At 37.3% G+C, this 26,789-nt stretch overlaps 1 protein-coding gene across 1 annotated transcript in view; it reads right to left on the bottom strand.

The window, feature by feature from the left end:
* Positions 1-26,789, bottom strand: part of TTC26 (tetratricopeptide repeat domain 26) — a 46,935-nt gene that overhangs the window by 7,808 nt on the left and 12,338 nt on the right. The window contains exons 3-13 of the mRNA XM_026069134.1: positions 25,623-25,672; positions 23,811-23,956; positions 22,394-22,565; positions 21,871-21,945; positions 20,572-20,674; positions 18,878-18,933; positions 16,986-17,039; positions 16,481-16,544; positions 10,009-10,097; positions 4,063-4,146; positions 1,946-2,015 (exon numbers count right to left, since the gene is read on the bottom strand). Of these exons, the coding sequence (XP_025924919.1) occupies positions 1,946-2,015; positions 4,063-4,146; positions 10,009-10,097; positions 16,481-16,544; positions 16,986-17,039; positions 18,878-18,933; positions 20,572-20,674; positions 21,871-21,945; positions 22,394-22,565; positions 23,811-23,956; positions 25,623-25,672 (963 nt within the window). The remainder of the gene's footprint in view (positions 1-1,945; positions 2,016-4,062; positions 4,147-10,008; positions 10,098-16,480; positions 16,545-16,985; positions 17,040-18,877; positions 18,934-20,571; positions 20,675-21,870; positions 21,946-22,393; positions 22,566-23,810; positions 23,957-25,622; positions 25,673-26,789) is intronic.

The raw sequence follows: 26,789 nt of genomic DNA, 5'->3' as shown, positions 1-26,789 counted from the left end.
AGATATGTTGCATGTAGAATGGGTGGCAATCATCAACAATGAACATGTAACACCAAATCAGAGGATTTATAGACACTTCTGACGTAGGAAGAAGGAAGACATTAAACCAGACTTTCTGTTTCATTAGCTCCACATAACATACACAGTGGCAAACAGCCAGGTCCTAATTCCACACATGATTTGTTGAGCTAATGAACCCTACCTCCTTAACAGGGAGGGGAAAAAAAAGGAGAAAAGAAAAAAAAAGCGTTTATGATACCCACTAATTACCAAGCTATCCATATAGAGAAATATAGTACCATGCTAATTCAGTGGCTTTTTACCTTCTCTGCAGGAGGAATTCAATATAAATTGTAAAACATTAAACAAAAAAAAATACTGTCAAGCATCCAAAAAAAATGTATCTCCACTACTTTGCACCCATTGCAAATATTTCAGAATTGAATTATCTACAGCTTGATACCTAATCATACTCTGGCATGAATGTATTCCAATGCTTTGTAATTTCCATAGCAGCTTTCATCCAGAAGGACGTAATAGTAATTTACATACTTGACACAAAAAGACCACTACACTCATCATTGAACAGTTGCATCTGTAAAGAATTCTAGCAGCTGTTTGGGAGTGAATATCAAAATTTTAAGACAGATATAGAAGAATACAGCAGCTCTACTGAAACTTCACCAGGAATTTAGAACAGAGAAAGGCATACCCAAGAATAAGTAGTAACCCTTACAAAAGTGCTATGAATTTTTTTATTGATAACATGGTGCTAATTTTACCTCTTGTATAAAAGGTAGCACCCTCAAAAAGTTCTACATCCCCAGCTCTATGTCAAAGAACTGCTTTAGCAGAGAATGAAAGGGATGAGCACTACTACTGAACTACCATGATTTCCCTTTGCAGTGGGAGTTCTCCCATCAGAAAAAATCATATATAAAGAATCCATAAATAACCAGGCACTGTGGATTGATGAAAAAAGGAAGAAACTGGCATGTCCTAAAATACGGTCAAAGATAGCCATGCATAGGTATGATGTGCCTGTCTGGAAAGATCACGTTAGAGATGCTGACCACATCTGCAATATGGCACAATGCCCTGAAATATATCCATTTAGATTCCATGTACTACTACTCAAATTTGATTATGATATGAGAACATTTTTGTATTGAGGCACTGTAAGTAAAACAAATTAGGCTAGGAAGTCTCAGACTTGAGTCATTAGAAAAGCCCACCTCTATAATATGTCACATGCTGCCAGGTAGCCATGTCTATATTGAGGTGTGTACTCTGTAATGTTTTAAGAACAAGTTTGGAAATATTGAAATTTTTTTTATAGGATATTAAGGATATCGAGAGCTTACTCAGTTCAAAGGAATAATGGACAAATTTATGTAAGAAAAAACATGCTGGCGATTATAAAGGAAATCCCTGAGCCACAGGTGTTTGAATAGGGGGAAGTATGGGGTGATAGGAAGGAAAACATCACACTTCTTTGCCTGTTTTTTTTACTCTTCCCTAGACATCCAGTGTTGGCCCCTCTTATCTAAGAGGGCATTGAGGTAGACAGACCCTTGGGCCTGACCCAGTATGGCTGTTTCTATTTTATGTTTTAACCATTTCAGAGTTGTAACCAATCTTTTAAGACAGAAAATCTTCATTCAAACAATTGAGTAGACAATTGAGAACAAAAGAGTTCTCAGGTTAGGACAAAACTGCATTGACAGAACCATAATAGCACTGCACTGAAGCAGCAATTGCTTACAAAAGCCATATGTATGAATGGTGCAATAACCACCCACACTACAATTAGTGCAATCAGTTTTTCACTTTCATAGTCCTAAATCCACCTACAATATTAAATTCGATTAGGAAAGTGGATTGCCAAGACTGATGCAATAGAGGAGGATCTATATTCTGCAATGTTGAGAGTAAAGTGACTCACAGCAGCGAGCTAGCCAGCTAAGGTAAACAAAATCATTCTTTATCTTCTCACTCTGGATCAAAAGGAACACCTGCAGGAAGAAGTAAAATAAAAAATTATATATGCATGTGCTTTTAAACAAGCAGAAGGCAGACCTGCCTCGTTTCAACATGCAGCTAAGGCTTAAGCCACATGAACAACTGCTTCATGAGAAGAGTTAAGGTATGGACTTGCAGTGCAGGGGGTTATCTCTGTGTCAGGCAGGTGGAGGATTCAACCACTCCAAAGCTTATCAAGGGATTTCTGCAGCTTCAAAACACCAAGCTGTACCGAAGGTGCGGCTTGCTCTGAACAAGTGCAAGTGGGCAGCCATGCAACACAAACAGCACAAAGGAAGACGGGCTGCGAGAAAAGCTATTTGCAATGTGTTTGTTTAGAAAGCAATGCAAGCAATTAAATTAGCATCTTCCTGAAATACCAGAAGTTTCACTATACATATATGATCCTTTCTTCCCCACACATGTCAGAGATCATTTTGGGTCAGCAAAAAACTCTCCCTAACTGGTTTGGTTTTAACAAGGTTCTGAGGCAAAACATTAGTATTGTCCTACATTTAAAAATCTGTTCTGGCTTTACTTGCAGAAAAAAGGCTACTTGTGCCTTTCTGCAGGTGTATTTGTTCCTTTACTAGGATGCTATTAGCAAAAATCAAAATGCCTTTATAGAAGCAGATGTACACACTGGAAGAGTGAGTTCTGCTAATTACTGACAGTTTTATTGGTTAGACATTTCTAACTCTCTAATTTTGAAAAAAAAAAGCATTATTACTATGAGTAGCACTTTATCATAGGGTTTATTTCATTATGCCCAGGGACGTAATCTTTTTAAGAAGTTATATACAGTACTATATGTGGAGATATCTTACAAGTTTATGAGATGCTGGGGAGGGGTAATCTTTATCTGAAAGTGCCATCAGTCAAAGATGAGACACCAGGACAGACTAATCAATTTATTTACATAATCCTATGATTTAAAAGCATCAGCTACATAACACAAGTTTGTACAGAATCACTGATAAGAATATAAGCAGGAAAAATGTGGATTAACAACAGCTTACACCCTTGTGCTTCTCTTGCTGCCTGGCTGCAGCTAAAACTTACTTACAGAGTTATCATTTTCATTTTTTATGAACTCTCAGTATCAGCACAGTCTTGCTAGCATAATTTCAAAAGATATTTACCTGCATTTTCATTAAGCTAACTAAATTAAGCTAAGAGAATTGCAATACACATCCATTTTGCCTGACACTCTTAGACATATTTCTGAAGGAAAGATGGAATTTCAGATCACAGAAATTAAGCGAGGTGTTGGAAAAAAAAGAAAAGAAATAAGCAGGGGGAAGACTTTGTTGCTCAAGAAACCTGAAGGGTTAAAAAATTAGAAAAAGAGGAAAAACAGAAAAAGATTCAAAAATTATATGATTTGCTTAAAAGAAAATTTTCTTGGTCTGTCTTCTGATAGCCTTCTGGAAAATGTTGCTTCCATCTTCATAATAGCTATTTGCTTCTGCATATTTTAGTTGTAATTAAGTTTCTGGTGCACATAGACACAAAAAATGCTGTGTGTAGAAGTTAATCTCCTCCAGCTGCATCTGGATGCTGCTGAATAAGATAGCGAGCACCTCCTCTTTTCCTCCCACATCTCCCAGAGGAAGAAAATGTTTTTGTTTTGTTTTTTTACAAATTTCTAGGGACACCTAGCAGCTCTTAACTATTCGGTGTCTTTTGCTTAACATGTTCTAGTCAGTCTGAACAATAAGACTGCCTGGGATCCCAGACAAAGAGTAGGAAATCTGATTAATAGGGAATTCTTTGATCAATTAGAGATAGCTGCAAGCACTCTTGTGATGCACCACAAGCAGCATGACTTCCCATGTACCTCACATTACCAGATTAGCAAGACAATCTTTTCTGAATAGTGTACACTGAGAGTTTCAGTTCCTCTAAGAAGGGGAAAATGAAGTTCCACACAATCTGTTTATTTTCAGCCAACATTAAGATTCGGAGGGAAAGGAAAGAAAGAAGGGAGTAGGTGGAAAACATTTCCATTGTTGTTTTTCAAAGAAAGTAAATACATACCTCTTCAGCCTCACTAGAATTGCCCATGGCAGCTTTGGCTTGGGCGTAGTTAAAGTTAAAAGTGTCATCATTGTAGAAGTAACTCTGGAAAATAAGCCACACAGACAAAAAAAACTTCCATGGTATAATAACATTAAAAATAACCCCCCCAAATCCGAGTCGGACTATATCAAGACAACGGGAAGGAAAAAGAAAAACCCACATTATGAACATACGGCATTTATAAACAGTGGGTAGAAAATTATGGACTGGCTTTCCATCCTACATTTGTGACTACAAACATAGCAGAAACATTCCACAGTATTAACCATGAGAGATCTGGAGAATGCTCCAAGCTCAAAGTCGCAGTGGCAGCTTTTATGGGTTTAATTTTCAAATTGGACATGTGAAGACATGCTGTGATGCCATGGTTTCTTTACCTTCCCCAAAACTTACAAATCTAGGGTGGTGAATAGGCAGTTGACTCCCTAATGGCTTAAGGAGATGAACAATTTGTTTTTGCAGGACTTCAAGGCTCAACAGGAGATCCTGTCGATCTGGTTTTGTGACAGATGCCAGGCTGACACCCTGGGTCACGTGATGAAGGTGGAGCCGCAGTACTGGACTGTAGCCAGGGAACATACCTTGTAATACGGCTTCCTTAAGCACAAGCGTTGCTTACAGGCACCCTTCTCCCTATATGAAGTGCGACACTAAGGTTTTTCTTCTACCATAATATTAGACTGGACATAATCAGATTAGTGGTATATTATGTTGATCTAGCCGTATCTTTTCTGACAAGCTGCATGGGCCAGTGCAGGAAATATGATTCTAGCTATAGATGAGCCAGATCTTTGTGTTTGACCCAAACAGCTGAGATTTAATATTGGTCAAATGTCCAGATTAAAGTGTAACTCAGATTACCAGAAGTCAGCTGAACACATGCTCCACGTTCAGTACTATCACCACAACGCTGCACAGGTAGGCCTGGTGTAGGTAAGCTGGAACTCAATACCTTAGCTACAAGCATGAATAGGAAGAAGCAATGAGGATTCCTGCCAGGCAGAATTAGAGTATTCATGAAAAACACAGAAAAAGAGCAGGGTGGTTTATCCACTGCCCAAAGCCACTGCAAAAAAAGCTTTTCTGGGTGCAAAACAGCAAGGTATGGGACACAGAAACACTTTTCCTTATATAACACCTATGAGAGAAATGGAGGTTGTGTTAGGCAGTTCAGTTTTTAGCTAACTTTTGTTCTGTTCCCTCACTAGGAGTGAGAAGGAGGTAAAATCACAGTTGGGACTGTATAAGGGATACAGGAAGCAAGGGACAAGACTCTTTCCCAGGGCTCTCTATCCTCTTCCATTATGGAGAGACACTTGAGAACCTCCTCCCTTCCCTGTCCTTGGCTGTCGGAAAAGGTACTGACTGAGTCCTCCTATATACATCAAGCCAGACACACATGAGGGAAGGTGGGGGTTGCCACCATTTGCCAGATGTCTAGGTTTCACCCAAATAGTCTATGTTAGGGTCTGGAAAGAGTTGGCAAATATAGCTTGCTACAGGAAAGCATAAGGATGAACCAGTCGTGTGAATCTCAAGCTCAGTTTGTGAAACATTTCTGTACCTTTAGGGTGAACTAACTGGTTTCACAGTATGAGAAAGGCAACACTTTGCTGTATTTTTCCCCTATGATGTTTTTGGGTGAATCAGCACAAGTCCCAGTTTAAGCAAAAGCGGTGAGCAAGATGCTAGTTTTACTGCATGAACGCTTCCTTCTGTTCAAATAGCCCCCATTGTAATTTTGAATGAACATGGAAAAACTCCATCAGCAACCAAACTCGAAACCTGTGTCATTCCATCCAGGCTGTATTAGTGCTAGAGATCAGAAATGCTGCGAAAACAAAACTGGTAGAAACAAACATGGGCTGCCAATAGTGCAATGCGTTTGTGTCAGCTAGATTATTTATCTTCAGAATGGACACAGTATCTGTACTGCACTCCACTCTTTTGGGGTCTTTTACTGGTCTTCAATCTTTCCACAGAACTAACTGTGCTCTGAGTGATGTCTGTTTCAATGAGTTGCTCAGATATCCAGTCGAACAACGAAGCGTTCCTTGTGACCAGAACTAAGCTGACCCTGAATTAGCTTGTCTTCCCAGAGAATCCTCAGTGTTATAATGTCACCCTCAGGGCAGCTGGCATACATTTATAGTAAGGTGTCCTCTGAGACATTCTAGTGCCTGGAGCAGTTTTAATCAATCATGGATGAGGGTGGCGTTTCCTGAAAGAATATCATGCAAACAATCTTCACAGAGTGTACAGCTCTACCTGAAAAGCTACAGATATCTTACTGAAGTAGATACCTGTGAAATGAAACACACAAAACACATTGGAGAGCCACCTACATCTTGACAGAGAAATGTTACAGGAGAAACAATCTGCACCCCTGAAATCAGAAGAGGAGGGGAGTGACCTGACTAAGCCTGATCAGTGGCTAGTCTCAGGTAGAAAATGGTCGGTATCAGCTATTTCAAAAGGACCGTGCAAGGAAAGCTGTAATAGGCAGCAAACTTTTGTCCCTAGACCTTGCTATTTATCAACTGCATTATGTCTCGAAGTACTAGCACATATTTTATTTAAGCTTGGATCGTTTTGCAACTTCCTACATACAATCTATGAAACTTTCCAAACTTGTGACCTCAAGGATATACTATGACAATGAGTTCCATAAACCAAGAAAATGCATCTTCTTAGAAAAAATGTCATGAATTCGCTGTAGTTCCAGTAAGCTGTATTTTGTCTTCAACCTTTCGTAATACAAATGGAGGTTTCAAATCTACCTTATTTATTCTAATCCTCATTTTGTATTATTTCCTTTTCTAACTTCTCTTTATAGCAAATAGTATCTCTCTCTCTTAAGACAATGTTTAAATTTCCAATAATTCTCTGAATCACCTTTCCTTCTGCATTTGAAGAGGGAGTGGCTGGTATTTCAAATAGGAGTATACAGTTATGTGATTATATGCATCGATCTTTTTTATATGAATTCTCCTTAAATAGCTTAATATTTTGTTACATCTTTATGAATGCATTGATACTACAAATGTGAAAATGGAAGGAATGACAATACAGAGATTACCCTTGACTAAAATGGGTCAAATCAAAACAGGTGTATGGTTACTGAATGCCACCAAATGCATTTATATGTGCAAAATTTGAGTGTTACACACTGCAGAAGGAAAGGACCGTGGTCATTAACACACCAGATGTTTCCGGTGAAAAACAAGTCCCACAGATCTTGACTGGTCATAAGACTGACCTGCTAGATGCAGGGACCAAAGTATCATTAAATGTTATCAACTGATTGATCTAAACACACCACTTAGAATCTGCAGTTGGCACCATAACTTGGTAAGCAATGAGCAGTCAAACAAATTCTGAAATGAGGTTTCTGCAATATATCACTACTCTGACGCTCCTAAATCTAACAATGATTGTTTTATATATACATACATATATACATATATATTTGCCATAATTTTAACCATCTTAGCTGCATTTAAGTTTTGTATTTTGTTTCCTCCTTAACTACTACTTTCTTCTCTAACTACTTCACACTCTGTTATATTATCCTGGAAAAACTGTAACACTGAAATAAATTAATCTGTGTGACAGACCAAAGATATGTAAAAAGTGGATTCTGCACACCTGTGTGCTCACAGCTTTCTAACAGGTGGTAAATGGAAAAGACTCCTAACAGCATATCTCTGCCTCTTTGACAACTCACCTAACAGAAATACATCTCTGAGTATGGAACAAATAGGCACATACAACATTGCTGTGCTGTATGCGGAATATAACCAGCTTTCTTTTGCACATTAGCTTTTTTTCCTGCTGATTGATTTTGGCAAACTATTTCACCATGTTCACCATGTAGAGAAGCCCATTTTGCAAGCAGAGATCCAAATATGTATATTATAATATGCAACAGTAACACTCCTCACTTTTTTCTCCTTTCAACCAAAAAGCCTAAGTTTAAAAAACCGCCAACCAGTCATATAACCCTTCCCCTCCCCTATGCACACATCATAAAATCTTTTCTCTCACATCTGATGAGGTAAGAATGCTCCTTCCTCTAGCTGATAAATATAGCGGGATTGAAGGTATGCATACCTGTACCTGTCACGATTTCCGCCTCTCTCTTGACACTGTTTCTAAACATTAGATCTATTCCTCACCTATATTTTCTTCTGCATGGGATCTTGCTAACATCTTATGAACTAACATGGACAAAATCTGTGCTCTTCCTTTTCCCTTCAGATTTTTCCAGCCCTTCCTACAATACTTTCTTTTATCCCCTCACAGATGCAAATAGTTTCATCTAATCCCTTCCCTTTAACACTGCTCTTACCTCATGCCTCTGCCCTGTCCTCTGATCTCCGTTCTGCCCACTCTCAGCCTCTTAATTTCTGTTTAGCATCTTGTTTGCTTCTGGCTGTTTCCTTTACAAGCACTAGCCATGTCTTACTTTCCAATACTAATCCTGACTCCATTTGCCTCTCCAGATGCTACCCTTCTCTGTCTCATTTCTAAGATTTCTTACACATCTTGGAGGCAGTGATTAATCTCATTTAACTTTAACCTTTAGAGGTTGGAACTAGTTGTTTAAGAACTTTTAAAATTAAATGGAAAGAGATGGGCATTTCTATGAGGTGACTCACTCCATTCTAAGATAGTGTCAGAAATAGACAGGATGAATTCTCCTTTGGAATTTACCACCTATCTCTGACAGCTATAGAAGACCAGCAGGTGATTACTTATAACTAGAAGCCTGACTTTTAGATGGCTCAAGTTACGCAAAATGAATCTCATATTGTTAGTTTCTAGCACTCAGCTTCTCCAATTACACACACTCTCCAAACTGTTTTTTTGCCTCTTCATTCCACTGCCACTTGCAATTTTTTCAGTGGCCTCTTCCTAGCCAAAGTTTAAAAACATTTTCCAGCTTCATCTTCCTTGACTCATCAGCTGTTTTTGCCACCACTGCAACCATGGTGGCAACCATCTTTTTCTTCAGGTCTCACCCTCCTTAGAGTATCACAATTGTCCTCATTTAGCATATCTCTCTAATCATTCTTTTAGAAAACTCTCGTTCCCCTCCCCACCAAATGCAGAGTTCTCACTACTTTAGTTTCAAATTACTGGAACAAGACCACAATTACTTAATCCCACAGTCAGAATCCAGCCTCTCTCTCGGTCCTCACATCTGATTTATAACTGAACATCTTTAAGTTATAACCATTACTATCCATCAAGTACAGGTGATCTGATAATGTTGCACTACAGTAACTGCAGGCTCTTTCTCTTACTTGAAAAAAATGCAACATTGCCTGCAGGGAACCATTCAGATTACTTCTGCAAAAGTAATATTTCTAGCTCACTGCTTTGGTAATATTGCCCTACCTTAGCCCTTCAGTGGATACTTTCTCTAAAAAATATAAGCTTTATTACTTTCAGGGTCCTTCATGTCCTATCTTCCTTACACACTCTTGTTCATCAAACTGCCCCCAGTTATCAACCACTGACAAAAATCTCCATCATTCATTTGATAAGTTTTTATACAAACACTTGTTTTGTTTCCATGCTGCCCAAACACATAAGCATCCACAAACTATCTCATTATCTTCCTTTAATTATCTTCCTCTTTTTCTTTGATGCCACCAAAAAGCCTGATAATGGTTAAATTGCAAGCAGGACAATAGCATAATCCACCATGGTGAACAATGCTATCTTATTGTTTGTATACATTTTGATCCATTTGCTGTGTTTACAAGCTATGTCCCATTTTAGAGTTGTTTGTGTTTCTGTATCTTTTTCTGCTTACATACTGCCTCACACAGCACAGTCTTAATTCCAGTGATTCCATGCATTACAATACTCCCTATACTAAATAATAATACTAACCTTGACTGAATTGAGGTATATCAGGACATCACCAAACTGTCTAAGCAGAAAGAAGCAGGAGGCCATGCACTGTCTCCCTGGAATGGTATCTAAAATTCAAAAGAGAAATGCAAATTTTTAGAATTTAAAAATTATGTTGTAATGGAAATTAATCCCACAGATTGCTGGCAACCTGGAAAGTGACTGTGTCCTAAAAATAGTATAACTTGCCTTTTCAGGCAAAGGATTATACTAAAGGTTAGAAAAACTACTAGATCACCTTGTCAACTTTCTCCACTGCATACAATAACTATTGCAAGACTGCATTCAACAGCACATTCTACAGTGACAAATTGTTTAAGTAACAGGACATTTTCCACAGATCATCTATGTAGCATAATTTTACCATTAATCATTCTACTCTTTGGAATTGATACTTGTTACAAATCCTGAGTTTGTTATTCTAAACTAATTTTGTTTTCATGCATTTGGGATTGCCACACTGCTCATAATAAGCCATAAATAAGTTTGGCAGATCAGTTCAAATGAGTGTCAGTAAACTTTTATACTATGCTGTCGTCTATTCTGAAATTGCTAGCTGTTACTGAAAAGCTATTTCAAAGCTTTTTTAGAGATTTTAAAATACATTTACTAGGAATAATTTTTGTTAGATCCAGCCAGCAGAGATTGGGCAAAGATGGAGGAACTCAAGTAGCAACGGGGAAGATATATTCCCAAGTGGGTACTCTGCCAAATGACCATTAGAGAGCATGCTGCTCGTTGCAGAATGGTGGGGTGACAGGAGGCGGTAAGGTCCTAAGGCCTTAATGGTCCTGAAGTAATCTGATCCTGCAGGTTGGTTAGTTACCATCAATTCACCCACAAAGGAAAATCAAAATATTTTTTCTGTATACAGGGGCCTTCAAACGTACAAAATTTCTATCTTTGACTCTGCATCATTGCACAAAACACAGCATTTCCCTGAAAAGCTGTAAATTCTTCTTTCCAAGGTCAAGTAGTAATTATTGCTGGAAAGCATCATATAAGATCTCAAACACATTTCAAAGAAAGGCAGAAAACTCTCATTTTTTATACTGCAGCACCAGGAGATACAGGGCTTGATGTCCTGTCATTTCCTTATAGAGACATTCCATCCTTATCCATGGCTGGACCACATTAGTCAGCTCTCTGTCTTAGAGAATTATTTTATTACTTATATGGTATTCACTTGGGAGCAGAACCTGGCCTGTTTATTTATCTCTCCTTACTTACATGCAGGCCTACCTATCATTACATTTATATGCGTTGGCAGGACAGTAAGAGAAACAATTTTTTTCAGTGTTCCTCTATTCTTGTGGTAATGAGAATGCTGGTATCTCAAAAATGTCCCTTTCCTCTCACATGCGATTTTTAAAGTTCATAAGCTCATAGTAGTTTATTTTAAACAAAATCTAAGAAAAAAAAAGCAAAGAAATATTTAAAGAAGACTTAAAATTTGAAAATAAATTTTCACTAGAAATAAATCACAATAATGAAATATTAGAAAACTCTTTTTTCATAAATGATTGAAGAATTTCCAAGTTTCAGTATCTACTATCATATCCACATTTTGGCAGGAAATTGTGTTATCCCAGTATATCATCCTCCATGTACTTTTAATGAAAGATTTCATTAAAAAACCCAAACAAATTATACATCTGTAAATCTCATACAACTCAGCCACTAATAATGCTAATGACAGGAAAGCTAGAGTTTTATAGTTCTAATCCATCCCATGTGACTCATACAGGAAGAGGAAAAAGTTCTCCTTTCTAAAATTACTTCGGGTAACCTAAAAATACCTTTAAGAGAAGACTGCATGAAGTCCAGAGGAGATGGGTCATTCCTCCTCGCAACACTAGACATGCCTGAGTTGTCTTAAAAAGAGGACTACTGAAAATGAGAGGGGTGCTGTTCTCCATTATGTTGGCAGTATATAGGGTAGTTTTTAAGACTTATGCTCAGCATCAGAAACACTGCATTTCACAGAAGTGTTAATGATAATTTATTTTCACTAACGTTACATTCACTAATCTTCCTTTTGCCCCATTTCCTCCTTTACTTACCTCAGAAATCTGATCTCTGTTTCATTTTCTACCAAGTTGAGACACTGGGAAAAGATCACTTACAGCATGAGAATTAACTGTAAAAATCTAGTTATATCCTCCTCTGTAAAACCATTTCATGAGTCATTTAGGATTGAGAACTCTTACTAAGCTTAAAAAAACCCCAGTAATACAGAGCTGTTGTTTAGGGTGGTATTTATTGCTGCTAGAGGGTGAGCATTGACTGCTACACTGTAAGTGCTTCCGTTTTTTTGTTTTTGAGGTCTCTCCCCTCTTAAACTGCATAATCAGTTCCAAAACATCTAAGCATTTCAACTCATGTTGGGAAGTATTTTCATGTGAATTCTGTTCACTCTGTGTTCCTTGATTGTCTCAGTGAGAGATCTAATTAAAATAGCAAAGATTTAATTGATGACCCTAAATGACCTTACCAAATACAGGACAGTTTTCTTCATAAACTAACCGTTCTTGCTGCTTTTCCCTTAATCTAGTCATAGGATTTCTATGGTTAGCAAAAGGAAGTCAGAAAGACAGGAACTAGGTTTGAGAAAATCTTTCACACTTTCATTTTAATCTATTCATTTTTGATAATCCACATTAAGATCAGGCGGTTTGTGGGCCCAATTGCCAGATAAGAAACAGCATAGGATTCCTTCACTTTAATGAACACAATCTATTTTTCCATTATAGAACTGTGAAGCAGCTAGGTAACTTGATAAAAGACCTTGAACAGACAATCTAATGGTGCTAGCTCCTTGCAAGAACTGGCACAGTGCAAATGTTGAAACATGACTTCCAGGCCTGAAGAGCATGGATGGCTACTTAGCAAAAGCCCAAGTACACAAACAGCAAGAATTTGGCTCTCCATTCTAAATCCAGCAAATAAAAGGCAGCAGATCAAAAATGATCACAACTATTCGACATAATGGTTAATATGTTAAGTTATATAAGAACATAAAAATAGTCATATTGGATTGGCTCCAAAGTCTATCTGGTTCAGAAGCCTGCTTAATAAGACTATATGACTGAAAAAGAGTATATTTTGATTTCACACATAAGAATACATATGATATATAACACCATTCTTTTGAAGCTCCTCACCGCTTCCAGCAATCTGCACTGAGAGACTTCCTAAACAGCACTGAAAATTGTGTGTTAAACTTAACTCCTATGAACTTCTTTACATCTTTTGGTTTCTGCAACACTCTATTTCAAAGAAGTTGCGTATTAGGTGAAAAAGTACTTCTTGCTGTTTGTTTTAAGCATCTTGCCTGATGTTCTATTTCAATCCTCCTTAGTTCTTGTATCATACAGTGACTAATTCTTCTCTATTTGTCTTCTCCATGCCATTTACCATGTTCTGTATCACTAACATAACCAAAATCAGTCACCACCTTTCCAGGCCATGTGACCTACTTTATTTAATCTCTCTTTGTTCAAGATGGTATCTCTTTCCTCTGATCATCTTTCCTGTTCTTTTTGTACCCTTTCTTGTTCTACCATATTCTTTTGAAGTGTAAAAACCAGAACTGCGAACAGTATTCAAGAAAAAGGAGAATCACAGCTGTATACACTGGCACAGCGATGATTTCTCTTTTGTTCTTTGTCTCTTTCTTCATAATTCCTAATATTCTATTCAACTTTTCTACTGCTTCTGATAATTTTATAACTACAGTTAAGGGTTTTATTTTCCATGTTTTTTTCCACATGTACTACTTCACATTTATCAAAACTAAATTTAATTTGCATCTTATGACCCCAACCTCTTATATTCTTCTGCAGTTTTCATAGCTGTGGGAGCTTTCATTTTTACTACTATGAGTAATTTTGCACCATTGAATGCTTAGTCATGTCACTATTTGCCTCATATATCTCATTATTTATGAATATAAGAACTTTCTTAAAGAAAAAAAAGTCTTTCAAGTCTTTCAAAACAAGTGCAAATATTTTATCCTTTTCACTGCTATTTCCCTTGAAATTTTTTGTTACAAGTGAGAAAGGTTGTTATGTAGCTCCCCTTCCTAAAATTAAGTACTGTAGAAAACTTTTGAGGTTTTTACTCATACATGGATTTTGAATTTGACTATACTCAGCTCACTGTAACAGAATTGTTTTTTGATCATAATATTTCAAGTCAGTTTCTATGTAACATCTGCATTAGTCATGAACCACCTGTTCATTTGTGTGTTTTCTTTCTAGTCTTGCTAGGAAAGACAAAAATTTAATATTTAAAAAATCATTCTCTGTATCATGCCATGTCATTGCATTTACCCTGTCAATATGGGCTCTGACTATTATCTTATTATCTATCTCCATAGAGCCTCTTAACTCTTTAATATGCCAGTCACTGTTACCATTCAAGCTGGCTGGTGAATAATTTAGCTTTAAAACTATCTGTCTCCTATTTGAGCATGTAATTTTAAACAATTCTGTGTTACTCACTGATAATGAAAACATATTTACTTTATTTTGAGCTAAGGTTTCTATAATGCTTAGAACCATTTCTGCATCAGCATCATCTACTTAATAAAGTCCAGTTGCAAATTATATGGAAAAAATATCCTGTATGTTACCTCTCTTCTATCATGTTTTTTTTTAAATGATTTTACATTTATAGCCTCTTCTAAAACCAGTGTTCCATTTATTCATCTCTTTATAAAACATCTACTATATGTATAGAAGCACTTATATATTTGGTCTTTATGTGTTTGCTTTTTGTTACATGTCCTACCTAAATGGGACTCTGTCTTTTCTATTTCTTATCTAAAGTTTGTTGACTTTCACCTGTCCTTCATTTGAGAATACAAAAATCATACAATTTCACCTTTAGAAGAGGAGTTGCCTTGAACTGTGTTCTCTTCTGTACCTGTCAGCTTTCCTCTGCAGGTCTTTAAAAAGATGACAGGGGAGCACTGAAGTACCAACAGTGTAAAATGTTTCCAGTACTAATGTTTCCATTTAGGTTTAGATGCGACCAATCATTCCCATAGGCTCAAAGGTTAAAAAAAAAATCTTTCTAACAAGACTAAATTTCTGTTTATTTGTTTTCTCAATAATTTCTCAAGTCTCAGCCTCTCTATCTTGTTCTATATATGCTTTTCAAAATGTTTCAGAGTTGTTAGCTTCCTAACAACTTAAATTTTGCTTTGAAGATATCTTTTCTCTGTACATCTTTTCAGGATATGTCTTCTATCTCTGTATTATTGTTATCCATGTGTGCTATGATCACTCATCACACCTATAAGATTGTTTACGGGCTTCAAGAGGTCTATCATCACTGCATCAGTCACCCTGTGACTTTACTGGCATCACAAACCCAGTTAGATATATGCCCACTGACTGAGTCCTCCACCACTACAGTTCACCTTGCTGCTTTCTGATAGGTGGGATCCCAACTTCAAAGGGACATCCTCAATGCAAAAAGAACGTGGTAGGGAAGGCTCATCAATGGGATCACCTCCAGCTTTCCAGTGTGATGCTCTCTGTCCTACCACCTCAGCAGTAGAGGGGCTGCAAGCCTGGGAACAGAATGGCTTTAACATATTTCTGGAAGTTTCATCAGTGCTGCCCCTCTGTCTCTTGAACTCTTTCTCTTCAGTCACCCTGAACTCTGGAGACAGCATTCTGTTTCCAATGACCATGAGCTGTCTGCATCATATGCATGTACAAGCTACCTGCCTACAGAAATAAATCTACTGACAATGGCCACAAAGGAAACCGGGGAGCCTCACTTCTGCTGAACTTCTGTATTCTGAGCTTTTTTGATTTGGGATTTTTGTTTTTACTTTGGTGAGGGAAGACAAGGCCTTGTTTTGGTCTACAAGTTTGCTTACTTTTTTTAATCTTTTGATTTACTATTGAGTTTTCTGATGTTTTTAGGATTCAGCCAAGGAATGAATCCAGGAGCCTCCTCTTCTCTCCGTAGTCAAATTCCTCTTTACTTTGTTATCACCCTCAGTTTCAGGGCACATTCCATGCTAGGACTCTACATATTCAACAGGCTTTCATTTGCAGTCCCAGATTTGTACCTGCAGGTAGGTTTCAGCCACACCTGTCATCTAATCAGGCTGTTGTCTTCTGGCTCTACAATGGCGATGATTAGTCAAAGACGAGCTGCCACAGTAGCTATCACTGAAGACTAGCAGTTTACAGCAGAACCTCTCTTCAGGCCAAATTCTTATAGTAAGGTTTGGAATCAATTGAATCTTCTATTTTAAACCTGTGAATTTATTTTAGACTATAAATTATACCTTCTGTTACTCATACTATAGCAACAAAATGCCTGGCACTAGCCATACTAAGAGTCAGCAGTTAGATAAACACATGATGGTATATATTTGAATATCATAAGAGGGATTACATATGGAGAAAGAACATTTCAAACATACCACATTCGCTGGCTGATCCCCCCACCAACTGGAAGAACTGCTGAGCAATTTTCAGATGATCTCTCTAGGAGGAAAAAAAAGAAGACGACGATGACGACATGAGTTCCAGAGCTGATTCTACAGTACACAGTGAAAATAAGCTCTGGGAAACAGATGGGAGAAGCAGAGCACAACATGCAAACTAGGGATGAAGGAAAAACAAAAAAGGTAAATATGCCACTGTATGGCCCTAAACACACGGAAACAATGTGAAAAGCAAACAAGGTTTTTTGTAAGCAGGACAGAGAAGCTGAATTCAGTTTGATTAATTCTCAGGACTAGTAACAGAGATTTGCAGTTTAGTCATTCTGGACTGAGTACTACAGAGGGGAAGAGAGGAGGCTCAGAGGTCCTTCAATCTAAACGTGAAATGACTATGTCTTTCACCATCAGCTCCATTCCAATCCCTGCAGATCCACTCACATCCTACTGTTGGAAACTGGAGAACCTCATGGGCCTCACTCACCGAGCCTATTTCTTGTCCAAGTGCTGCATTTACCACTCCCTTGAGGATGTACTCCTAAAAAAAAAAAATAAAGGGGATCAGAGAAGACAAGGTGATGATTTCAAGAGACACAAAAGAGCCTACCTGCACATTATTTTCTTCCTAATGCCAACTCTATCCCAATTCAATTTAATAGGTAGCTAGTTACTATGATAGCAAGTGCTTCAGCACTGTGTGTAGTACAAAATGACCCTCAAAAATTCATTCTACGTGTTAGCTAGTCATTTCTGTAAAATATTTGATCTGTAAAGAGGTAGTGTGTTTTCTGATAAGATCTTCTGCTCAAAGACGATGCACCAGAAGGAAAACCACAACATATCACCATGCCATCTTCACCATCATGTGATGTGACCAATAAACAAGTGCAATCCTGTTACATTAATGCACAGATCCCACCTCAGGTAAGCACATCGGTTAACTACTACCACCCTCGCTCCAAAATGCATAGCGTTTCTTACTGGGGCCAAAATATCAAGAGGCCTGTGCTCATGTCATTCTACTGAAATTAGGAGTAGTAGGGATTACAGGATACTCCACTCTTATGAATTACAACTACAGTTTAACTCTTCTTTGAGCAAGATTTTCTCAGCACGTAGCAGACATTTGTCTTGTTCAAATATTATAATTCAGAGTTCTAGCTATAAATCTGTTACACTAGGTACTCCTGATAAACCAGGATTGCCCTGTTACAGATATAAACTCAGGAAAAGACAAAAAAAAGATGCACACAGACCAAAAAAAGAGTGTAAGGAAACAATCTGACAACATTAGCCAGCATGCTAAGTAATCATCTTAGAACATCAACTCTCTTACAGATGCCAAACTACATTTTATAGACATCATGACAAAGAAGAAATCTGAGAAGAACTGAAGCAAGATACACAAGTAGTTTTGCAAGACTTAATGGGGAGTTCCTTCAAAGCATAAGGTAGAAGATGAAAAAAAAGAAAGCACAAAGATTCTCATTGCAAAATTTATCAAGTGGTTGATGATGAATGATATTATGATGGTATTTGTATAATATACGTAGGTGGGGGATTTAGGAAAGAAAATGCAGGGGAAAAAAAAAAAAAATCAGAGGCTAAAGGAGCAGTAGCTGCATAAAACTGTTCAAATAAGTACTGCCACATTGAAAAGTGCAAGGAGAAGTAAAAGGCAAAGTAGCAGAAGACACTCCTCAGCACAGAATCACCAGATCTGTGTTCTCGAGGTTTTCCTTTCCCTTCCCTCCATCTAATCCTCACACAGACTCATGAAAGGTCCCTTTCATGCCCAGCTATGTGACCTTTGGAAAATAAACTGCAAAGAAGAACAAATCATGTCAGAACAGTCACAAAAGAAAACTACAGTAGGAGTCAACGGACACTAGTTTTCACTCATTTCTGCCAAAGTGAGACAGGGTTAGCAAAGAGCTATTATTGAAACTGTTTAATCTAACTTAGCTCATTTTTTTTAAATGGCTTCAGGAGAAGCCATGTGAGCATCTGTGCTAGCTGACCTGAGGGCTGGTAACTGCTACCAAGGCAGAGGTGAGAAGCAGCTGTAGTTGGAAGAGGGCTTGTATCTATGCACTAATGGTCAGTTCCTTAGAACCAAGTCTGCACACAACAGAGCTGTACTCTTAGTTGATCCCATGTGGTACAGCAATAAACATACTAAATATTTATATATGCACATATTATAATATTTTATGTAAGCACATTAAGTCTTATTGTAAAAAGGATGGAAAACACCAGAGGTTTAAGGGTGGGAATGCGGCAAGCAGTCCTCAGGATCCCAGTTTTGCACGTGGCAGATTTCATACCAATTTATAACCTCTCTCTTTATGTACTATGACATAAGTTTCCAATTACCTGTGGAGTTGTAGGTTCCAGGTCTTTAATCAGGTTATAAGCTTCTTGCACATCATCTGAAATACCAGACGTTAGGATGCATGACAAACCACAGCACATTGTATTAGAACAAATCACTCATCCTCTATGACATTCCTTGATAGTCACAGACAAAGAAATAAAGCATTTAGACAGGAGGAAAAGGGGCATTATAAATCATTGTGAATTTATATCACAATGGTGATGGCTTTCTAGAACTCAAATAACAAACATGGAGTGAGTAATAGCTTCTTTATTACTACAATTTTCTTGTAGTGATGACTTGGCCCCTTGTTCATAATCCAGTGGCTGCCTTCTCAGCAGTACAAGGTCAAGATAATAAAACCTTCATCTTCTTCCTCTCTTTTCTCTTCTCACATTTATTTACCCCTGAAGGTGGATAAGGAAAGATGATTCTGAAGGGAGATTTCATCGTTTCCTTTATCAATATTTCAACATCTGTCCAGCAGCTCTTATCCTAATTCTATCAAGCAAAAAGCACTACGAATACAGCAGCTAATTTAAGATTGAATTCAATACACAGTTTCCTTCACTCAAACAAGAAACAACTGAAAAGATCTTAAATGTTACCTAATTCAAAAAAGATTTGTCAGAACGGTCTGATTAGCAAACCAACCTAGTGCAAATGCCTTTTGGACTGGCAAAATTTTGTTAATACAGCATTATGACAGGTCCCCATAAGAATAAACCAAATCAAACAAACTTTTTTTTTTTTTTTTTGCTAGTACAAACCACATATACACTTAAGAGACAGAGCTTTGCTATGTTAATGTATACCCAAATTCTCTGATGAACTTATTGGGATGCATGGTATATAAAGTTGACGTGGCTTACTTTTGCTTATAAAATAAATGTCTTTTTCTGGTAATTTTTCAGATTTGTGGAAAAAATTATGGGCATGGATTTTACTTATTCAAGAGGTAAGAAAAGACATTTACTTGCTTTCAGGTGCTCTGGTCATCTAATGGTGACAAAATACAAGGTTTATAAGAAAGTAGTGGATGGAAAAGCTATCATCACATCACCTTATACTAGATGACTGCACTAAACACCTATTCATCACTCAACCAATCAATCCACTGTTGAATAAAGGAACACAATGGGAAAAGAGGAATGCCTCTGAAACTAAATTCAAATAAAATTCAAAGGAGCTTGAAAATTAAAGAGAGAAACAAGTAGAAAATAAAAAAAAGCCTTGCCTACCTATTCTGGCCACCTACCTGCCTTTTTTAAGAGCTGTAAAATGGATTTGGAATGACATGTCTCGTTCACAAAACGTAACCTTGTTCCTAGTCACTTTGGCTCATATTCTGTTTGCACTACATTTATAGAAATTGTTGTCATTGCCTTGGTAGGACACATACCTATCATTCTCATAGACTCAAGCAGAGGAGAGGTCCTCTCACTACAAAACAACCCTTCCCCTCCAACCCAAGAACCTCCAGTTGTCTGCTGAAGTAATTTATTTGACAGCATACAATTGAAGGCCTTCTCTGCAAGCCATGGGAACTCATACACCACTGTTTTCTACAGAAATAGAAGTTAAATAAACTACAGTTTACTACAAAGCAAAAAAATTCAGAGTGATCAGCTGAGATCAGATGAATAGATGTTATCCTTGAAGCTATGAAAGAACCAGAGGAAGATGTATTCACCTTGCCGGAGATAGTAAATCACAAGATTTAGTCTGGCCTCAGGAATAACATCAACCAGAGGAGGCAGGACCTGCAAAGCCCCTTCTCCTCCTCGGAACACCACCTGCAGAAAAAAGCAGCTTATTGATAACTGCATAACAAAATTTTGTCTATGATCTCTTAACTGAAGGAATTTTATCCTTAAATTCCTATACTAATGGTAGGATTAGGTCAATGGAATTGGCATTAGTGTCATCCCTGCTTTAATATAATTATAAAATTGCAACACATGACAATCTTTATTCTGAAGTATATCAAGTATTTAATCCATCAGGAAAAGGTTAGTGAATCTCAGCTTTTAGCAGCTCAAAGCAGTAACACATTATATATCAAATAAGTTTAAGAAAAATATGGCATGAAACAAAACTGGAACACTGGGAACACAGACAAAAATTTTCAATTTACTTATAATGTATTTATGTGAAAATTTAGGCTAAGAACTCTGGATTTGTTTAGAATCCTAAAATGATCAGGAGTAATCAATACTTTATACTTCAGTTCACATGACAGTTCCCCCAACAACACCCAGCATACTGATTCAACCACTAGCAAAAAGGCCAACAATCAAAACAAAGAATGTTAACTAAGGAAAGTCCAGTCTGAAATCAGTCTTAACTGTTGGAAAAAATGTGCTAACTTGTTGTGACTGTTCTTGAATAATGACGAAGCAAGCAACTGTCCATCATTAAATAACAACAATCTACCGTTATCAGTCATTCAGCAAAGCAATAGTAATACCATTGCAGGGAGCATTAGCAGTTCATCAGTGAGTCTTTTACTTCAAAACACAAACATTTTGGCTTGTATCAGTATCTTCTCCCTACAAACTCCTTGTCAAGTACATTTGGATAGAAACCATTTTCTTGAGTTATCTTAATTCCACTGACATCTTACTCTTATTAAACAACACAGTTCATGGTCATGCATTCTGACTTGCTCTACGGTCTTGGTATGGACTGGGTCGTGCAAAGTATCTTGTAAGGGTATTGTCACTGGACATTAAAATCATATGCCCTTGAGGCTAAACCCAATATTATCATTTTCATAACAGTCTCAAATTGATAGGGAAAAATGTCAGGGGGAAAAAAAGATACACTTGATAGCACATTGATTATACACATCAGATTTCTGGAATGGGCCTCACATGGCAGAAGAGATTCAGAGGTCTCCAGTTCCCAAAATATTTCACTTCATGAGTCATCAAGAAATGCTCTACAAATGAGTGCAGTCTATATTAAATTTGAGAAATACATTACTCACCAGATTGTGCTTAATGAGCTCCTTGGCAAACTCAAAAGAAGATGAGGCACTATCCATCAAGCTCTTGAGCTCTGCCTGGAATTATATACATTCAAAAAGCTTAACAAGAAAACAAAAAAGCACACAAGATAAGTGCAGGTTCATATTACTCCCTAAGCTGACAGAAAGACATCTTCAACAGTGATAAGCTGGGTCACAGGAAGAACTTTTCACAGAAAGCCATTCTGCTTCAATAGGATTTTTTGCAGTTGGATAATACATATGGACACAAGGTCAAAAGTGCACCAGGAAAACAATAAGATCAATGTGCATGCATGTGGATGGACAGGGACACACACACACACCTCAGTTCTTAATACCAGGGAGACTATGAAATAGGTGACATTCCTAAAAGAAGGACACAAAAGGACATGATAAAAGGCCATTATCAACATCAGAGATTAAGACAGACAACAAGGAAAAGAAACCTGTATGGAATCGTGAACTAAAATAAAGGAGAACCAAAGTGCTTTCCAAAAGATACCTCAGCAGCCTTCCCATTGTAAAGTCGGAAATGGTTACAAGCCTTAAGGTTAAGAGCAATGGTGCTGTCAGGAACTTGCTGAAGGTAAACAGCAAGCACTTCCTGTGATACATCATAGTAATCCAACTTGTAATAGCATAGGGCCACATACACATTCAGAGCCAGGTATTCCCTGCAGGACAGAGGAAAGAGGGTTAAAGGGAGCATTTAAATCCCACCAGATAGTTATACCACAAAACTTTAAAATGAGTAACAAAGCCCTCACTTGTCTATGCATCTTTTACAAGCACATCAAAATTGGGAGTTCTGAGAAATGCTTACTGGGTAACTACAGCTCTAGCTTCTGTTGGATAAATTGCACAGAATCAGTTACAGATGTGCTTAAGAGTTTGTCAACAGCAGCTACTGCAATTTTAAAGAACTATCTACAGAACTGTGGGTTTGCAAATTTGGGAAATGGTGGCAACTTCACACTAAGGAAAGGCACAGAAGATAAACTCTGTATTTAGCCTGATAGAATAGGATTTTCTATGCAGTGTGTGCAAAACTACATTTAACATGTAAATAAAACTTCACAAATATTTTTAATGGCTGTTATTAACTCCTATGTCAAGTGTAATTACTTCAAAAAACTTGCCATTACAAGCTATGAAGCCAGAAGAACTAGACACAGAAATAAGGCAGACATTTGTGGTAACAGTGAGTAAAAGGATAATTATTATGAAGGTTACTAATTTAGCACTGAGTGATTGCCTCTACAGGATTTGGAGGTTAAAATCTCTTCCCTGAGCATTAAATGACATGCATTCTGAGGGAGTTTCAGCTTTCTCTGAAGCATTCAGGAGGAAAAACTGTCAAAATACAACTGCGTATTCTGGAGTGGCAGTTTCTATTTTGCCAAATTATTCTTTGACTCCTGCTCACATGCCAGTAAGGAGGTAAAGGCAGCATACTAAAAAGTAAAATTGTACAAGGATGTAGAAGTGGAAAGAGAGGGGATGGAATGGACATCATGACATCTTTTATTGCTTACAATGAGTATTTTGAGCCACTTATGAGTTAATTTTCTTCCTTGTTAAATTCTGAACTAAAAAGTTGCAGAATATGATAAAAAAAGAGAAAACCCCAGGAACTGTTACAGCAAAATAAATAGAAATAATAATATTTAGAAAATATTATTAAAATAAAATAAAAATATTAGAAATAGTAATAAATAGAGACTTTATTAATATGTATTTTTCAATAATGATTTGCAATAAACAAAATTGAGGGGATGCAACTTGTCCACAGTTCGTGGTGGGAAAGGGACATAGTAATTGGAAAAAATCCATATTTTTTTAAAAAAAGTAACTAAATGGAATCCAAAACCCAGCAATATCAGAGACACTGCAGTAAGATTTAGAGTGGAGATGCCCACCGATTATCAAGAAGAATGCGTTTGTAGATGTCGATAGCTTCTTGGTAGTGGGACCGCATATAGTGGATAGATGCCAAGCTAAGCTGATCTTCTGTAATGTCTTGCAGATTCTGGTGAAAGCTCATCAGTTTCTTCTCATCACTGAACTAAAAAAGAAAGGGTGACGCATTCTCAGGAGAGTTCAGTGAGAAGAACATTTCAAGTTATTTAGTTGGATTAGTTTTGTCCTTGCTGGCAAGCAGCAGGTGATTCATATTGAACATCTGGAAAAACTTTTTTACTTTAAAGTTAATTTGACCAATGCAGAAAGCCAAGCATAAAAGAGGCAGAACAGTTGAAACTGGATAAATCTGAAGCTAAAACTAAGTATACACTTTTCTTTAAGGTGTGATCTAGACATAATTACTTCACATGGCTTGATGGATAAGAGAGAAAGAGTTGAATTAAATATTTCACATACAGAATTTTGCAAGACAAGATTTGAATGTTATTATTTGAGCCAACAGAAATTTTGCTGTTTGTAGTTCGAAATCTTATTTCTCAGGGATAGCAGAAAAATACAAGTCTTGCCAAGACAACAAACTCATTCTCACCAACCTTCTTCAGAGCACCAACAAATGCTCTTTCATCAACCCTTTAAAATTCCAGTTTCTTTAATTAACAGGTTTATTTTTAAAAGCATAGAATAGTGCCTAACAAACAAGGACAAAAGCAGGGAACAGAGTTAAACAATCATTTTACATTTGTATTACAATAGTAAAGTTGAGGCTATTCACCTAATCAATTTACTCAAATTGCTTATTCCTGTGCTTCTCTTTGCTGTTTCTGCTGATGTCAGCAACAGTAATTATGAACTCCTCTTGCATACAAATTCTCTCTTACACATTTGTTCTTTATCTAAAATATCTACCTGCAAAATTTTTCTTCAAATTCTTTTCCTCCCTCTTTGAGCTAGTCTCACAGTGATACTCCAATACAAAGGCAGAAGTTGCTAAACAGAACTCAATGCAAGGAGCTTCTTCGTATTTTCATAAAGTCTTTTATTTCCAAAGACTAACTACATGAACTAGGGACCATTCAACTTCTCTATATCATAGACATCTCTAAGTGACAGTGCCACTACAAAAACATTCTAACATTGTTCTCTTAAACTTACAGCGATTTAAGTAAACAGAATATGACATCAAAATGAACATTCAGGATTAATACTTTCTTTCACTCAACACAGTCTCTGCAGGAGCACAATACTTGTTAGGTATGCTTCAGGATGGTACAAAACCAAATTAAAGAGAAGATAGCTATGTGTGATAGTGAAATGGTCTTTTAACTGCTGGTGAAATTAAAGTAAATCTCATGCTATAAACAATATAATATCTTGGATACTGAATAACTTAGGAGGGTCAGTAATAGCATATTGACCTTTTTGCTCAATTGCTAAGTATAAGACAGCTTTGAGTTAGGAAAACTTGGTATACTTAGAAGAAAAGTGAAAATAGTGGTGTCTACATTTCTGATTCTATTCAGATCCCAGGTTCCTTGCAATCAAAAATACCATCAGGCTCCTGCTATATGACTTATGTGAAATGAGTTGGTAGGACTTGCTTTAGATACATGCTGAGGGCATCTATTCTGAGATCCTGCTTTCACACTTTCTCCTCCACATTTTAATATAGTAGGGTGGTTGTGGAAAACGTTTGTTCTTCTGCCACCACAGACATTTTTAATTGTTCTGCCAGGTTGCCAGCATAAATTACACATAACTAAATTGAAAAGAAAATAAAAGAAAGCATGAGCAATGAAGAAACATCATACCTTATGTGCCAGGTGAAAGAGTAAACGGTTCTGGAGCCGACTCTTGGGCGCTGAAAGGAAAATTCAGTATGTATCGATACAATGAACAATTCAGTTTTAACTCCCTTTCCCAACAGACATGCATACACACATGTTCTCTCATTAACTAGCCCAAGTACACTTCTTCACTGCAACAGCCTGTGCAGGTCATGCCCTGGGGCACGTTTTGCCAATTTTATAGTGGTTGAAAAGCCTTCCTGCTTCCCATCTTCATTTGCTGTCATTTCTTTCTCAACCTCTGTTGAACATAATTTGTCATTGTCCTTTCCTTCCATGAGCTTTAAAAGTTTGATGAACTGTACTATTATTTCTCTGCAGGGCCTTCTGGATAATTCCATGATTTTGCGCAAGTGACACACAGCAGAATATCTCTTAAAAAATAAAAAGCAGCAACAGACAAACCCATAATCAAGGCTCCTTCTATGATGTGTAATGTTTGAAGTAAATCATCTGATTCGTAATTCTAGGAAGCCTGTCAACTTTCAGTGTCCTGCAAAACCCATCGCTGCTACTGTTTTGTTACTCATGCACACTATAACATACTTAATTCTAATATTTCTTCTGTCCTTAGGAACAAAAGACGCATGGAAGAATCCTGCACTCAGAGCAGATAAGGTTCAAACTAAGAAACGGAGGGAGGTTTAAGGGACATATCTTCTCTCTAGAGCCACTAAAGCTCACCAAATTTCTTGCTCTAGCAAGATTAGGAATTCCATTTAACACACTCTGTATGACACAAATTGTTAACTGTGGGGCTTTTAAGTCACTAGAGAGAGCCCTGTGCTTCACTGAGAGTGACAAAGATCCCTGTCCAACAGAGCTATTAATTTCTTTTGTGAGCAATCTTCCAAAAAGCCTTCCCTTGTTTCCTGTATTTTCTTTAGCCTACTTAGATAATGAGCACTCTCATTCTTGCTCAGACCAACAGCTATCAACCTATGTACCACAGAAAAGATTTATATGGAATCTTTACAAGAAACAGAATTAATTACTGTGTTTGTGAGGCCACAAAAGTGCAGAGTTAGCAAAGCAATGGCCTGTAACACAAGGCTGTAATTCTTCTGACATCCTAAACCGTGAAAGAGGGCTGAAGCCACCAAAACCTCTTTTTTTTTTTTCTCCCCAAAG

Source organism: Apteryx rowi, unplaced genomic scaffold, assembly GCF_003343035.1.
Source record: "Apteryx rowi isolate R43461 unplaced genomic scaffold, aptRow1 scaffold_287, whole genome shotgun sequence".
NCBI lineage: Eukaryota > Metazoa > Chordata > Aves > Apterygiformes > Apterygidae > Apteryx > Apteryx rowi.
The sequence above is the reverse complement of the archived record's forward strand: the minus strand, read 5'-3'. Positions and strand labels throughout refer to the sequence as shown.